The sequence below is a fragment of the Micropterus salmoides genome, unplaced genomic scaffold (genome assembly GCF_014851395.1).
Source record: "Micropterus salmoides isolate LMB-PRFRI ecotype aquatic unplaced genomic scaffold, ASM1485139v1 Ms_hic_scaffold_20, whole genome shotgun sequence".
Taxonomy (NCBI): Eukaryota; Metazoa; Chordata; class Actinopteri; order Centrarchiformes; family Centrarchidae; genus Micropterus; species Micropterus salmoides.
In genome coordinates, this window is record NW_024041151.1 from 509,190 (window position 1) to 524,146 (window position 14,957).

Below are 14,957 nucleotides of genomic sequence, written 5' to 3' on the forward strand. Positions count from 1 at the left end.
GAGAACTATTGACAGTGGATTGACTAATACAGGAAGTGATCACAAACAGACTTTAACGACTACAAAAACACTCATTTATTTTAAAGGGCCCATTTTTTAGTTTTCATGTATGTTGTGTAATTGTGTTTCAACTGTTACTTGCAAAGTAATGTGAGTAAAAGTTACTGGTTGCAACTTACCTGGCCTGATGCTTCCTTTTATGGGTACAGTTTATATCACTTAGCTCCTTCCGAACCAAGCGCAGTGTTAGCTCACGTTTAGAGGGTAGCACGGTTACAAATTGTTTTAGAATCAACATGTACTTTATTTGGATTATTTCCAACTGAACTTTAATTGAAACGGCGAGAATCTTTCAGACGTATCAACTTACTCTGTTTTTCTTCAGTGTGTTTTCAGTTGAGGATATTTCACAGGAAGCTAAAAGTTTATATTTCAGGACAAACATGAAGAAACTGTTCTGCTGTTAATCAGTGCAGCAGTTTAAATATTAAATGTTGGACTTAATTTAAGGTTTGTACTGTAATTCTACACAAACTGAATCTTTACATATTGTATTTAGATCTTAAAGCTTTTTAACTTTATCTTCCAAAATAAAACAGTTTATAATCTTGAGCAGGTGTTAACACTTTACAAAAGGTGTTTGATCGTAATAACTCAGGAAGAATCAGTAAAATAACGGCGTTTCTCTGCAGACAAACAAAAAGTCACGTGAATAAAGAGACAAACATGAAAAACATTTGAGTCAAACTGGTCCAAAATATTAAATTGCACAAAAATATGATGCTGTAAGATTTTAAAAAGACACAGAGAGATTGTTAATATTCACTCTGAGCTGTTAGAAACATTAAACTTTTATTATTAAAAAATGGATTTAATAAAAAATCTCCGACTTTAGAAGAAAAGTGAGGAAAAAGCTAAAAGTAACAATTAACAGAAAAGGTCTTTGAGATATTTGAGATCAAATTTACATGAAATTTGAGTCAAATATATAAAACTTGTTTCTCTAACTCCGCCCACTTCCTGTGTCTCAGACTTCTCCCCCCTGCAGTGGGGGAGTTTCATTTACTTTTTATTATCGTCATGAAAAGTAGATTTATAATCTGTTAATCTGAATCTTAATGGACAAAAGTATTTAATTCTAAATCACAGACATTTCAGAAACAGAAGAAATGAAGTTGATGTTGAAAACTGAACCTCATGTTATTATGTGCTTTTATTGTGAAAAGACCTCATTTAAAGTAATAGTCATTCAATTTTTTTATTCATTCATTTATTTTCCACTGTCCCAAGGTGGATGTGGTCGGCGTCGGCGCGTCTCAGACAAAGTTCAGGTGAATCCATCCATATAAGCCACACCCACAGGCGTCTGCATCGAGTTTCCACCATTTTGAGTTTTGTCCTACAAACTGTGAGCAGTCGTCAGCAGATGTGGGTCAGAACATCTCTGGACTGAGGTCCTTTTTAGCATTTTGCGTACAGGTTTGTTGAGCATGTCTGTCCGTACCCAGACAAAGGTTTCTAGTGGCAAAGATAAGGTCAGGCACAAGAGATGCAGAGATACAGGACATATTAAAGAAATAAAGACAGTATTTCAAATTACATTTATTCATTTAGCTGACGCTTTTATCCAAAGCGACTTACAATTGCTATACATGTCAGAGCAACGAGGGGTTAAGTGTCTTGCTCAGGGACACAATGGTGGATGTCTCACAGTGGGAATCGAACCCCGGTCTCCCACACCAAAGTCAAGCATCTTCTCTATGTGACAACACCACATCAAATTAAACATCTTTCTTCAAATGTTCTACTTTTGTAATCTGAGCTCAGCAGTTAACCATTATCACTCTGAAAGCAAAGGCACATCATGTTACTATATGGCTTGTAAATGTGTCAGGCAGTCAAACTGTGTCTGTGAAGGCCCCCCAAGAACCAGAACCAGAGGCTTATCCATCACTAGAAAAGAGTAAAATCCTGGACTGAGCTGATGGTGGGTTGTGAGGCAGCTGAGATGAGCTCCTTGGAGGTCCTACTCTGCTCCCTGAGCTCCTTCCTCTTCAGTCGGCCCTCCTTCAGCTGCAGAAACACCCGGGTTATAATAATCCAGCTCGATGTCCTCCTGCCTGCCCGGCATCTGCCCCCTGCTGGCCTGGAGAGACATGACAGCACACACATGTGAGTTAGTGCATCACTCCTCCTCTTCTTCAGGTCAGTAAACACAGAGCGAGTGCTTCATCTCAGGCCTCTAAACAACAGACGTGTGTCAGTACCTTACGGTAGAAACAAAGGGCAGCGATCACCAACAGCAGAGTCAGCGGCAGGACGACCACTTTGATGAGAAGACCTGTTGGATCTGATCAAACGCATGGACAGACATCACATCACACACCATCATGAGTCCATCAGCTCCCATTAAACACAAACTGTAGAGACCTGAAATCTCCCAAAACCTCTTCAGTCCGTCAGGAATCTCTATCAACACATATCTGAACGCAGAATCTGGAGAAACAAGCAGAGCCGTCGCAACCAGAGAAGAAGTTCAACTGCCTAAAGCCTCCAGCTGAAAGGGGGTCCTCGAGAAGGGCTGATTATGTAGGCCTACTTAATCCACAGCAATGACACCTGTATTAGCACCTTTTAAATACTATGATCAGTCGTAAGCCGGAGTTCCCCTAACGAGGCCCCGCCCACTAGTTTGCAGCGTAGAAACCTCATGTGAGCAGTGCCCACCTGTAAAGAGCTTTGTGGTGGCAGAGCGCAGAATCTGGTGGCAAGGGCCAAGGTTTTAATATCGGACAGGTTCTGGTTTCCACTTGTAATCCGTTTGTAGTCCCAGAAGGATCGACCAATCACAGTTGAGTGGGCTTTGGTTGGATGCAGGTAAACGGTCTGCTTGGAGAGGGAAAGTGGCGGAACGCATCGGCCCAAATGCATTCTGGGAACCCATCGGCTATCGTCTGACAGGGATTTAGCTTTCTATTAATTTATCTGCATTGAAATCAGCTCCAGTCGACAGCCGATGGTTCCCAGGTTGGTCTGACAGAGACTCATCTCTTAAACTTCACTTCCTCTATATTTTTTGATAGGACAGTTGAAACAGTGGGAGAGAGAGGGGATGACATGCAGCAAAGGGCCACAGGCTGGACTTCATCCCGGGCTGCTGTGTTCAGGACTCGACATGCTCTCTACCAGCTGAGCTAACTGGCGCCCCTTCCACTTCATATCATCTTAAATGTTTGCACTTGATATCTTCATTGAGTTTGTTCATATAGTTGTTGTCCTCCTGGTCCGTCTGTCTGCTCTGTAAAGACGACATCTGTTTCCTGCCTGTCTGATCTAAAGGGGGGTCTCTCCTCTGCTGATCCTCCTGATGCTTCTCCTTTTGTGGAGTTTGTTTATCTGGATCGAGGCTCTAAGGACAGAGGGGGTCCTTTGTTGGACAGATTATAAAGCCCTCTGGGTTAAGAATCTGATTCTGGCCTGTAGAAATAAAACTGGACTCTGGTGAGACTTGTGTATGTGGCCTGACATGTGGGCGTTTCCCTACCACACTAGGATGCAGGACCTCTGCATCTCTGAGTGGGAGTTAAACATGCTCAGGCGTCGTTTACTGACTCCTGTGAGTGCTGTAGCTCCATGCTAATAACTCTGCAAGTCCACAGACCAGATGGCTTCAGTTAGTGCTAGCTGGGGGGACATGGTGGAGGACTCTGATGTAGAGTTTACTGCTTACTTCCTGTTTGTGAGGATGGGGGGCCGCAACTCAGTGACTTCACCAATCACAACACATGCACAGCATTTAGAAAAAAATACTGAGTGAGTGAGAAAAACATCCAAATACACAAACGCTGCATGAAGCACAGAAGACGATGGAAACTGTTTCCTTAGCAAATTACAAAGTTACGAACACGCTGGGCACGGCACTGACACAATCAAAAACATCTATGTTAGCTCAGTTTCCAGTGAGTTGCGCCCTCAGGGCCACCGTACATGACAGCAGTCACAGTGTCATTTTCAGTCAGTTTGGACGGATCATCTTTTCCAAAGCTGCATGGAAACAGTCAGTGTGACGTTTCAGCTGCTCTGCTTCAGCTTACCTGAGACAGTGAGAGACAGCCGACGGCTCTCAGAGGTGAAGTCATGAGAAAAAACATGGACGTGATAAACACAGCTGTAGCTTCCTTGGTGGGCGGGCTCTGCGGCAGGAAACAGGAAGTGGGCAGAGTGATTGACAGCTGGCAGGGTGTAGTTGTGTGATGTGATGAAGGAGGTGAAGGCGAGCTGGAAGGAGCCTCCTGGGTACTGTGGCTGGATGGAGCAGCTGATGGTGAAGTTGGAGCCCCTGGACACCTGAAAGCCCTGCTGCTGGGCCTTGGAGACCCCGTCCACGGAGGAGGACGCAGAGATGTTGGGCTGAAGCAGCAGGTCTGTAAACACAGATGATGAAAGGTCACATTCACCCTCCGTTCAACAAAATGGCCCCTGAAGAAGGAAGTGATGTCACAGGTCTGACACGGGTAACAAACATGGAGCAGAGCGATGACAGACTGTAAAAGGAGGGACTGGATCCACCTGGTGGGACGTCCCCAAACACAGAGACAGACAGACAGACAGGTTCCTCCAGGTGTGTCCTGTCAGGTGAAGCTTCCAGAAACAAGCCCACCTCTCTACACTTTAGGACGTCACTGTCCTGGAGAACTTTACAGTTCAGTCCAATGGAAACCACTGAGACACTGAGACAGAGGAGAGGACACACTGGAGACATTACTGTCATACATGATATCACTGATGGGCTTACCTGAGCAGGTGAGATCCACGATGAAGGGAGATGAAAATGATGATACACACTCCCTCAGAGCAGATCCAGACTGAACACAGTCAGAGATGATCCACCACACAGGTCTGTCTGAGGACTCCTTTCTCTCTCCTACAGAAACAGCAAAGCCACAGTCCAGCTCTCTACAGACACCAGCTGCTGTCTCCAGGGTCCAGACAAAGTAACTCACTGGTCTCCAGTCTCCCTGATGTTTCAGCTCCAGTGTTCCTGCACAGCGACTGGCTCCTCCCACCAACCTGACATCATCAGGCTCTGAACAGAAACCAGAGAGTCATCAGTAAAACATTAAAGTGAGTTTCATCAGAAGAGAAATGAAGCAAATCAAAGCTGCAGCTCCTCTTCTACCTGAGCAGGTGAGTCCAACAGCTTTTCCAGGTGAGCAGGTGTTTCTAGCTGAGCCTGAGCTTCTACAGTCCAGGAGAGCAGACTCATGGCCTCCACACTGGAACTCTTTGGTCCACATCGGAGCCTCCACTTCTCCATAGAGCGCCCCCTGGAGGACTGAAGGAGCCCCACAGCCAAGCTCCCTACAGACCACCTCTGCATCCTGCTGGTCAAAGTCAGCTTCACACACTGAGGACCACCTCTGGTTAGACTTCACCTCCAGTCTGCCTGAGCACAGACTAGTCCCGTCCAGCAGCCTGACAGAGTCTGGAGAGATAATAGAAGATGAAATAGAGATAAAGACAGCAGACACAAAAGAAAAACATGTCATGAAACAACAATTCAGTGATTCAAGGTGGACTCAGCACAACTCCAACATCAGGTGTGGAGATACTGACGAGCCCCCGGCTGAGCTCAGCTGCTCAAAGTTGTGGCCAGTAAGCAGGGTTGGGGAGTAACGGATTACAGGTGACGGCTTTACGTAATCGGGATCCAAAAACAGTAGCTGTATTCCGTTACGTGGCACACCTGAGGTAGTGTGAGCACATTTCACCTGCTTTCATACAGGTCGGTAAACTGTAAATAACCCAGAACTACTGACTTTATAACATCAGGCTTTACTAACGTGATTCTTTGTTAAGCGTTTAGAGTGTGTACGATGATTTCTGACGTGTGAAGACAGGAAGTCAGTTTGTCCTGTCAACGTTTCCCCGCGATGACGCCATGTTGGCGCTGCGAATACCGGACATTTAAAGTTTTATTCAATTCAATTCAATTTTATTTATATAGTGCCAAATCACAACAACAGTTATCTCACAGCGCTTTTCATAATAGAGCAGGTCTAGACCGTACTCTATGAAGTTATTTACAGAAGCCCAACAGTTCCCACCAAGAGCAGCACTAGGCGACAGAGGCAAGGAAAAACTTCCTTTAAGAGGCAGAAACCTCGAGCAGAACCATGGCTCAGGGTGGGCGACCATCTGCCTCGACCGGTTGGGGTGAAAGAGAGAGAGAGAGAGAGAGAGAGAGAGAGAGAGAGAGGTGAGGAGAGAGAGAGGGGAGGGAGGCAGCCTACACAATATACACACAGAGGTACAGACAGTAAAGGTGATGTTGCTATTGACTAAAATGAAAAATGGTACAGATATTTATAGTAGTGTTAATGATAACAATTGTAATGTTACTGATTATAATAATAATAGGACCAGTAACAATAGTCGTTGCAGCAGAGGGTGTCGAGCAGGAACACGGGGGCAGCAGGTGACCCGCAGCCACAGATCCAGACTCCACAGCTCCAGAGCCAGAAACACCTGCAGGAAGTGATAGGAGAGAGGAGAGAGACGAGAAAGCACAAGACTACCAGAAAGGGGAGAAGTTGTGTTAGTAACATGCAATAATGGGATGAGGTTGCATACAGAGGGAGAGAAAGTAGAGGAGAGAGGAGCTCAGTGCATCATGGGAAATCCCCCGGCAGTCTAGGCCTATAGCAGCATAACTAAGGGATGGTTCAGGACTCACCTGAGCCAGCCCTAACTATAAGCTTTATCAAAGAGGAAAGTCTTAAGCCTACTCTTAAATGTGGAGATGGTGTCTGCCTCCTGAACCCAAACTGGAACCTGGTTCCACAGGAGAGGAGCTTGATAGCTGAACGCTCTGGCTCCTAGTCTACTTTTGGAGACTCTAGGAACCACAAGTAACCCTGCATTCTGGGAGCGCAGTGCTCTGGTGGGGTAGTAAGGTACTATGAGTTCTTTAAGATAAGATGGTGCCTGACCATTAAGAGCTTTGTAGGGTAGAAGAATGATTTTAAATTCTATTCTGGATTTTACTGGAAGCCAATGCAATTTAAAAATTTTTGCAATATTACGTAGGTGAAAAAAGGCGGTCCTTGAAATTTGCTTAATGTGAGACTTAAACGACATGTCCTGATCAAAGATAACTCCAAGATTCCTCACAGTGGTGCTGGAGGCCAGGGCGATGCCATCAAGGGAAACTCCAGAACAATAACTTCAGTTTTATCTGAGTTTGACATTAGAAAATTACAGGTCATCCAGGTTTTAACATCCTGAAGGCACATTTGAAGTTTAGCTAACTGATGAGTTTCATCTGGTTTGATCGATAGATATAACTGAGTATCATCTGCATAACAATGAAAGCTTATGGAATATTTCCTGATAATATTGCCTAAAGGAAGCATATATAAAGTGAAGAGGATTGGTCCGAGGACAGATCCTTGAGGAACTCCATGACTAACTTTGGCGTGCATGAAGGACTCATCGTTAACATGTACAAACTGAAATCGATCTGATAAATAGGACTTAAACCAGCTCAGAGCGGTTCCTTTAATGCCAATGAAATGTTCCAGTCTCTGCAATAGGATCTGATGGTCAGTGGTATCAAATGCAGCACTAAGATCTAATAAAACCAGTACAGAGACAAGTCCTTTGTCTGATGCAATAAGGAGGTCGTTAGTAATTTTCACCAGTGCTGTCTCTGTGCTATGATGAGCTCTAAATCCTGACTGAAAATCCTCAAATAAACTATTGCTCTGTAGAAAGTCACACAGCTGTTTAGCAACTGCTTTCTCCAGAACCTTAGAGAGAAATGGAAGGTTAGTTAGTCTAGTCTATAGTTGGCTAAAACAATGGGGTGGGGTCTAAGAGGCAGGTGGATGGTTTAGATGAAGAAATTATTGAAGTTAGTTGGTAAAGATTGAGGGAAGTAAAACAGTCTAAACATGTATCTGGTTCTATCGCTGTTTCTAAGGTTCCTGAGTTTAGAGATAAGTCGGTGCCAGTTGAGGGCAGGTCTTGGTGAATTTTGTCTCTAATAGCTAGAATTTTATCATTAAAGAAGCTCATGAAGTCGTAACTACTGAGAGCTATGGGAATACTTGGCTCAATAGAGCTGTGACTCTCTGTCAGCCTGGCTACAGTGCTGAAAAGAAACCTGGGGTTGTTCCTGTTTTCCTCTATTAATGACGAGTAGTACGCTGCTCTGGCATTACGGAGGGCCTTCCTATAAGTTTTAAGACTATCTTGCCAAATTAAATGAGAATTTTCCACTTTGGTGGAACGCCAATTCCTCTCAAGTTTCCGCGATATTTGCTTTAATTTGCGAGTTTCAGTATTATACCATGGAGCTAACCGTCTTTGTTTTAGTATTTTCTTTTTTAGAGGCGCTACAGAGTCGAGTGTCATTCGCAGCGAGCCTGCAGCACTATCAACAAGATGATCAATTTGGGAGGGACTGAAACTAGCATAGGAGTCCTCCGTTACTTTGTGACTAGATAATGAATTTAGAACTGATGGAATCGCATCCTTAAATTTAGCTACAGCACTATCAGACAGACATCTTGTATAGACATTTTTGCCCAATGGCGAGTAGTTCAGCAATACAAACTCAAAAGTTATCAAACAGTGGTCGGACAAAGAGGGATTCTGTGGGAACACCACTAAATGTTCAATTTCAATACCATACACCAAAACAAGGTCGAGGGTGTGGTTAAAACAGTGAGTCGGTTCATGAACACTCTGAGAGAAGCCAATGGAATCTAACAGAGAGATAAACGCAGTATTGAAGCTGTCATTCTCAACATCCACATGAATATTAAAATCCCCTACAGTAATAACTTTAAGTACGAAAGTTGACAAAAACTGAGCAAATTCAGATAAGAATTCAGAATACGGGCCAGGTGCTCGGTACACTATAACAAAAAGAATTGGTTGCAGTGATTTCCAACTTGGGTGCGAAAGACCAAGAACAAGACTTTCAAATGAGTTATAGTTTAGTTTAGGTTTAGAGCTGATTAGTAGGCTAGAGTCGAAGATAGCTGCAACTCCACCTCCTCGGCCTGTGCCTCGAGGAATGTGAGTATTAATATGACTGGGAGGGGTGGATTCATTTAGGCTAACATATTCTCCATCACCCAGCCAGGTTTCAGTAAGACCAAATAAATCAATATCATAATCTGATATTAGTTCATTTACTAGTACACCTTTAGAAGAGAGAGATTTGATGTTTAAGAGTCCACATTTAACTCTCCTATTCGTTTGCACTATTGCTCTTGTGGTTTTAATTTTTATGAGGTTTTTATGAACAGCTCCTCTTCTGTTTACCTTTGATTTAAATAATTTCGATGGTCGGGGGGCAGACACCGTCACTATAGGATTTTCACTAAGTAACTCCTGAAATGGAGGAGCAGAGAAGTGTGTTAGACTGCGACTCTGTGTAGGGTTTTGGGTGGGTAACTGCTGAATTAGAAGGGCAGAGAAGTGTGTTAAACTGCGACTCTGCCTCCTGGTCTCAACTCTGGGTTATCATGGATTTGGTCCACTAATAAACTTGGCCAGATTTCTAGAAATGAGAGCTGCTCCTTCCCAAGTGGGATGGATGCCGTCTCTCCGGATCAGACCAGGTCTTCCCCAGAAAGTCTGCCAATGATCTACAAAGCCCACATCGTTTGCTGGACACCACCTCGACAACCAGCAGCGTGGGAAAGTGTTGTGACGGCTCCTGTTCACTGTAGATATTCCAGATGTCTGTTTGATAAGATGTTTGATTAATATGCACTACGTTAAAACGCACCTTGCCAAAATGACTGAATATTGATACGTCTGTTTTCTGCTAAATCTATGGTTAGAACATGTAACATGAGCATTTTCTAGTTACATTTCTGTGGACTGTGATTATTACAGAAGGTTAATGTCAGTGTTGACACATTAAAGGGGCAGTACGCCTAAGCTCAAGTTAGATTAGACGTAAATGGTAGTGTTTAGAGCAGTTACATCCTGTAAGGAGAAAAGGTCTTTAAATGACTAAAGATGTTTACTGAATGTGAAAGTCAATGGAAATGTGTTTATCACAGAAACAGTAAGTGACCAGAGTGAGAAGAGGTTTTATTGAAATGGTGAGAGTGTTAATATATGATGAAACTTTATTGGACCTGGACATTGAACTGAAATGCTCAGAACAGAAACGTGTTGTGTTGACATGATCTTGAGTTGTTTAATAAAACAACCAGAGAAGCAATCTGGAAGGAAACGAGACGCACCGTCTCTTCATTGCTGCTGTTTCACCTGCTTTCATACAGGTTACATATCTGTGACTGAGGTACCCATCCATCGTCAACCGCTTATCCTGCGTACAGGGTCATGGGGGGCTGGAGCCAATCAAGGTGACATCGGGTGAAAGGCGGGGTACACCCTGGACAAGTCGCCAGTCCATCGCAGGGCCTACTTAAAGTCAACTTTAAGATAATTGCAATATATTTTAATATACTTAGTTGTGTTAAAATGGAACCACTTTAAGTACTTTTACTGTAATTTAAATATACTTCTTTAAATTTAACTTGTAATACCCTTTTTGTGCTGTACTTGAAGAACAGTTTAAATATATTTTAAACTTCACATAAATGTGTTCCCTGAACATTTTTATAAGCATTTCAGCTTATTAGTAATTTATTACTATTGTACTCCAAGAGCCACTATTAATATCTTGGGAAGCTGCTTTATGAAACCATTCAGTATGAGAATAATTCATTATTAATGTATTAAAAATACCTTGCAAAATGCCCTTTTAACATAAGAATAAAAGTCAGTAAAAAATTTATTTTACAACAGACACACACAAACTAAAACACTTTAATTTGTGGACATTACAAAAATAACTTCCTGTACATTAAAAGGTACAGCAGCATGTTTCACATCTTGACCAAAACACCTTTTAAATTAAATAAAATCAGTAAAATGAGAAGTACACTATACACATCCCATCATTAATGTTACCCATGGGGGTCCCTCATACGGTTCGGACTCTGGGCTCAGATGACCTCACAGCAAGCCGTCACCATATGCGGCCAAAGGCGAGAGCAGTCACCCTGCCAAGATTCAAACCCAGGTCTAAAGGGTACCAAACATGCAACTTTGACAGCCATGCCAAAGAGCCAGGCTCGTTGGTATGGCGAAGGTACTCCGTCACAAGCATGCAGTACAAATGATGGAACCAAACTGGAACAGGTCACAATCCTTATCCTTGGAGTGGAGGGTCACTTATCTTTGAGTAGGACTCTCTGCATTGACACTATGGGATTTGGAAACTGCTTTATCACACAGCATCTGTGGAAGGGAAAAGGAAATATTTTGTCTATACCAAAGCAATATTACCTCTAATGAACTAACAACCACTGTCAGATTTTTATTTTGTTTATAGTTGCTGAAACACAATATGACATCATGTCTAACTGTTCTGATGATGCTAACCGTTTAGGTTCAGGTGAAGTGGTTTTCCACAAGTGACCCCTCCCAGTTAATGCCCAGTTCTTCCATTACAACATGATCAAAAACATAAACACTACTGCACATTCAGCCAAGGAGCTGGATGTGATAAACATCATTATCATGTCATTGAACAGGTACAACAAATAACACACACATTAGGACTAACTTAACAACTGTGCTATCTGCACGTCATTTCACATTAATACAGAAGTCAATTTGTGAAGTACAAAGTAGCCAATTACTTCATGTAGAACAAGATTTTAAATATAATTATTTTTTCACAAGAATATTTGTTTATTTATTCTGACCCTGTTGACAAAGCAAAAACAGTGATGGTGTGCAGGAGCCAGACATACCTATGAGCACATTGAGCTTGTGAGGCTCCAGCTGGTCCTTTGAGGTTTTCGTGGCCTCTATGTCATCTGAGTGAGGCGATGATCCCAGGAAGCTCTAAAAGAAATATATATATATATATTAAGTTAGGCCAGTACCCCTCCATGGCTGCAATGAAGAGAAATCTCTAAAAACAGTGTACCTTTAGAAGATATCCACTTTTGAATAGTCTAACACAGCTGCTTAGCTGGTGATTCATAGTAGCTTCAGCTAAACTTTGGAATTAATTTATCCAAAAAGGACAGTTGTGGTGATGTCTTTACAGACTGTATGGACAGGAATAATGATCACAGTGACCAATAACTTCCTGTAAACATAGACATGTGAGTATTAAGTTAGACTATAAAAATGCGAACCTTTAGCACACAGACAGCAACATATTAGTTGCATTTATTACTCTCATAAAGACCTCACTGGTCATTTTAACCTTGCAAAAGCAGAATTGAGGGCTCACACACACATGCACAGGCCTGCCTTGTTAAAATCTCTTGCATCAAACTCCTGCAACAGGGTTGCTGTACAATACATTACTGTAACATTAATTGCGTTACTTTTGTGACGCGTTACTCCCAACACTGTTTATAAGGCAGACAAAAGTCACTGTCCATTATGAAGCTATTAAACGTTAGCTATATTAATCCACGTGCTAGCATTAGCTACACCAGAGCTATCCACCAAGGAAAATATTTTCAAACCCAGAGTGAGCTCAACTTTCGTAAACTTACACAATTGTGTTGTCAACACAATAACAATAATAAACTTACCAAGAAAGACGATTTTTGCCGGCAGTATCTGCGTCTGTCCTCTCCTGCTTGTACTTGCCAGGCTAGCTCTTTTCACATTTAACTTCTGCAGGGATCTGATCGGATTTTCTTCTCTTCTGTGTTCTTTTCTTATTATGTCTGTGGCGTCCACATTCGCCAAGTCCGGGTCGGTAAAGTAAAACAAAGGAAAACTGAGAAACAAAATTATTTCTGGCCAAAAATAGCTTCCCTCTCAACGACATTTAAAGGGGCCATATGTAAGTTTTTCAATGAGATTTATTATTAAGTCACATTTTCATTGCCTTATTGTCAATGGGCTCAGTTAGAAATGAAGCACACGCCTGTTTTCTCAGTTTCTTCCATCAGCCACTATTCTTCTTTTCTCTGGGTCGGATTCAGCCCTGTGTGCTCCCGAGCCTCTCAGACTACAGCGTCAACACGGCGGCTAACGACATGCAGTCCACTAACACCATAAAACAACAGGCTCCCAGCAAAACACAGCCTCCATGTAAGGATCCAAAACAACAATAAAGGTTTATGTGCTGAAGCCCATCAGACCAAACAGGTTCAGATGATGTCGAGTAAGAACAAAGTGAGCATTAGTAAAGCTGGAGAAACACAGAGAAAGTCACTGGTCACAGGGACATAAAAACTACATGAATAGAATCAGCATTAAAATCTGATAAAAATCGCTGAAAGAGTTTGACAACTTTAGGTTTAAAAAGCCTTTTTCCCCTACTGGTTTTACTTCTACTACGCATGCGTCACCACTTCCGCACATGCGTAGTAAAGGTAAGACAGACCCTTACATCAGTGGAACCCCACGATTGGCTGAAATATGATTCCCGCTTTGGCTGTTAAAAGCAGACGATTGGCTTTCTAGCAAGAGGGGCGGGATAACTGCCATCTTTGCTGTTACGGGCTTTCCCCATAGAGTTGTATTGAGGATGTGACTGAGTGGCATCTTTCCTCTAAATTGTCTCTGCTGTAACTGTTAGTTAATCTGAGTTTCCAGTATATCGTGTGAAACTGTCTCCCCCTCCCGTCTACAGCCGCTGTCACTCTGCCTTTTTTTTTTTCAGGAGGATTGTGCTGATATGACGTCTCTCGCTGCGCTGAATGAAAGTTACGCCGCCGGTGTTGATCTGCCTCTGAGCCGAGGAGTCACAGAGCCTGAATGTTTCTGAGTGAAAAGCCACAGCCTGCATGCTGCTGTTTCTGTGTTTATTGCAGGATTTCTGTATGAAAGTGTTTGTGTTTTGGATCCTGCTCGCTCAGGAGTTCAAGCGAGCACACATACGAGCACACGCCTGGTAGCAATCTTAAAACCGCACCGCTAGTGGCTGCTGGAAACTACATGATGCCCCTTTAACACGTTAACTCTCGTGAAGCGGACTTTCACGCTGTGTGATTGGGTCGTCGATTTGAAAACCTTGATTATGATTGGTCAGGTTGAATGCACTGCGCTAGTGGGCCGGGCGGGAGGGCACACTTCAGGTGTGTTTACTGTTTACACACAGAAACAAGTATAACTACATTATGATTTAAAGTATGCTTATTACTAAATGTTGTTGTTTCTTTAAGTTAACAACATGTGCTGCTTCCTTCTAGGCCAGGTTACCTTTATGAAGGAGGTCTCTGATCTCAATTATCTATTTTCCTTATTAAGACTTTGTGACGTTGGCAAAGGTCCAGACGATCCAGTCCAGTAAAAGATTTAGTCCTGAACGCATTATTATCTCAATAAATACACAGGGACTGCTGTTGGGTCACTTTATATCGGCCTAACTGCAGTTAGCATGTAAACAAAAAAGCGTCTCCACGTTGACCTTTTGAGTGACACCTTAATTGACCCAATAGAAACTTCATGCCCTGTTCACGGCCTACAGGAGCCAATGAGTGTCCACATAGTCAGGGAGTGCTAATCCCCTTCTTTCATGTAGACACCGACACAGAGACGACAGAGACACCGAGCCCCCAACTGTGCAGAGGAAGACAGGCGCTTCACACACACACACATCACCTGAAGCAGCAGACATGTTTCATATATACATATATATATCTTGGTGCATTCAGCTCCTGATTTACTGAGGCAGCAGCTCATCAGACTCCGTCATGGCTGCCAGAGACAGTCTGCTGCCATTCTAGCTGCTGAGTGTGAGTCAACCTGGGTACATTACTGTCAGAGATGATGTCACTGATGGGCTTACCTGAGCAGGTGACATCCAGGATGAAGGAAGAGGAACCTGATGATGTTACACACTCCCTCAGAGCAGATCCAGGCTGAACACAGTCAGACCAGAT

General features: G+C 42.9%; 1 protein-coding gene across 1 annotated transcript in view; it reads right to left on the bottom strand.

Annotated features, from left to right (window-relative positions):
* Window positions 1-1,195: 1,195 nt before the first annotated feature.
* Window positions 1,196-14,957, bottom strand: part of LOC119914078 — a 28,501-nt gene continuing 14,739 nt past the window's right edge. The window contains exons 3-6 of the mRNA XM_038733078.1: window positions 4,796-5,086; window positions 4,095-4,424; window positions 2,268-2,350; window positions 1,196-2,146 (exon numbers count right to left, since the gene is read on the bottom strand). Of these exons, the coding sequence (XP_038589006.1) occupies window positions 2,027-2,146; window positions 2,268-2,350; window positions 4,095-4,424; window positions 4,796-5,086 (824 nt within the window). The 3' untranslated portion in view covers window positions 1,196-2,026. The remainder of the gene's footprint in view (window positions 2,147-2,267; window positions 2,351-4,094; window positions 4,425-4,795; window positions 5,087-14,957) is intronic.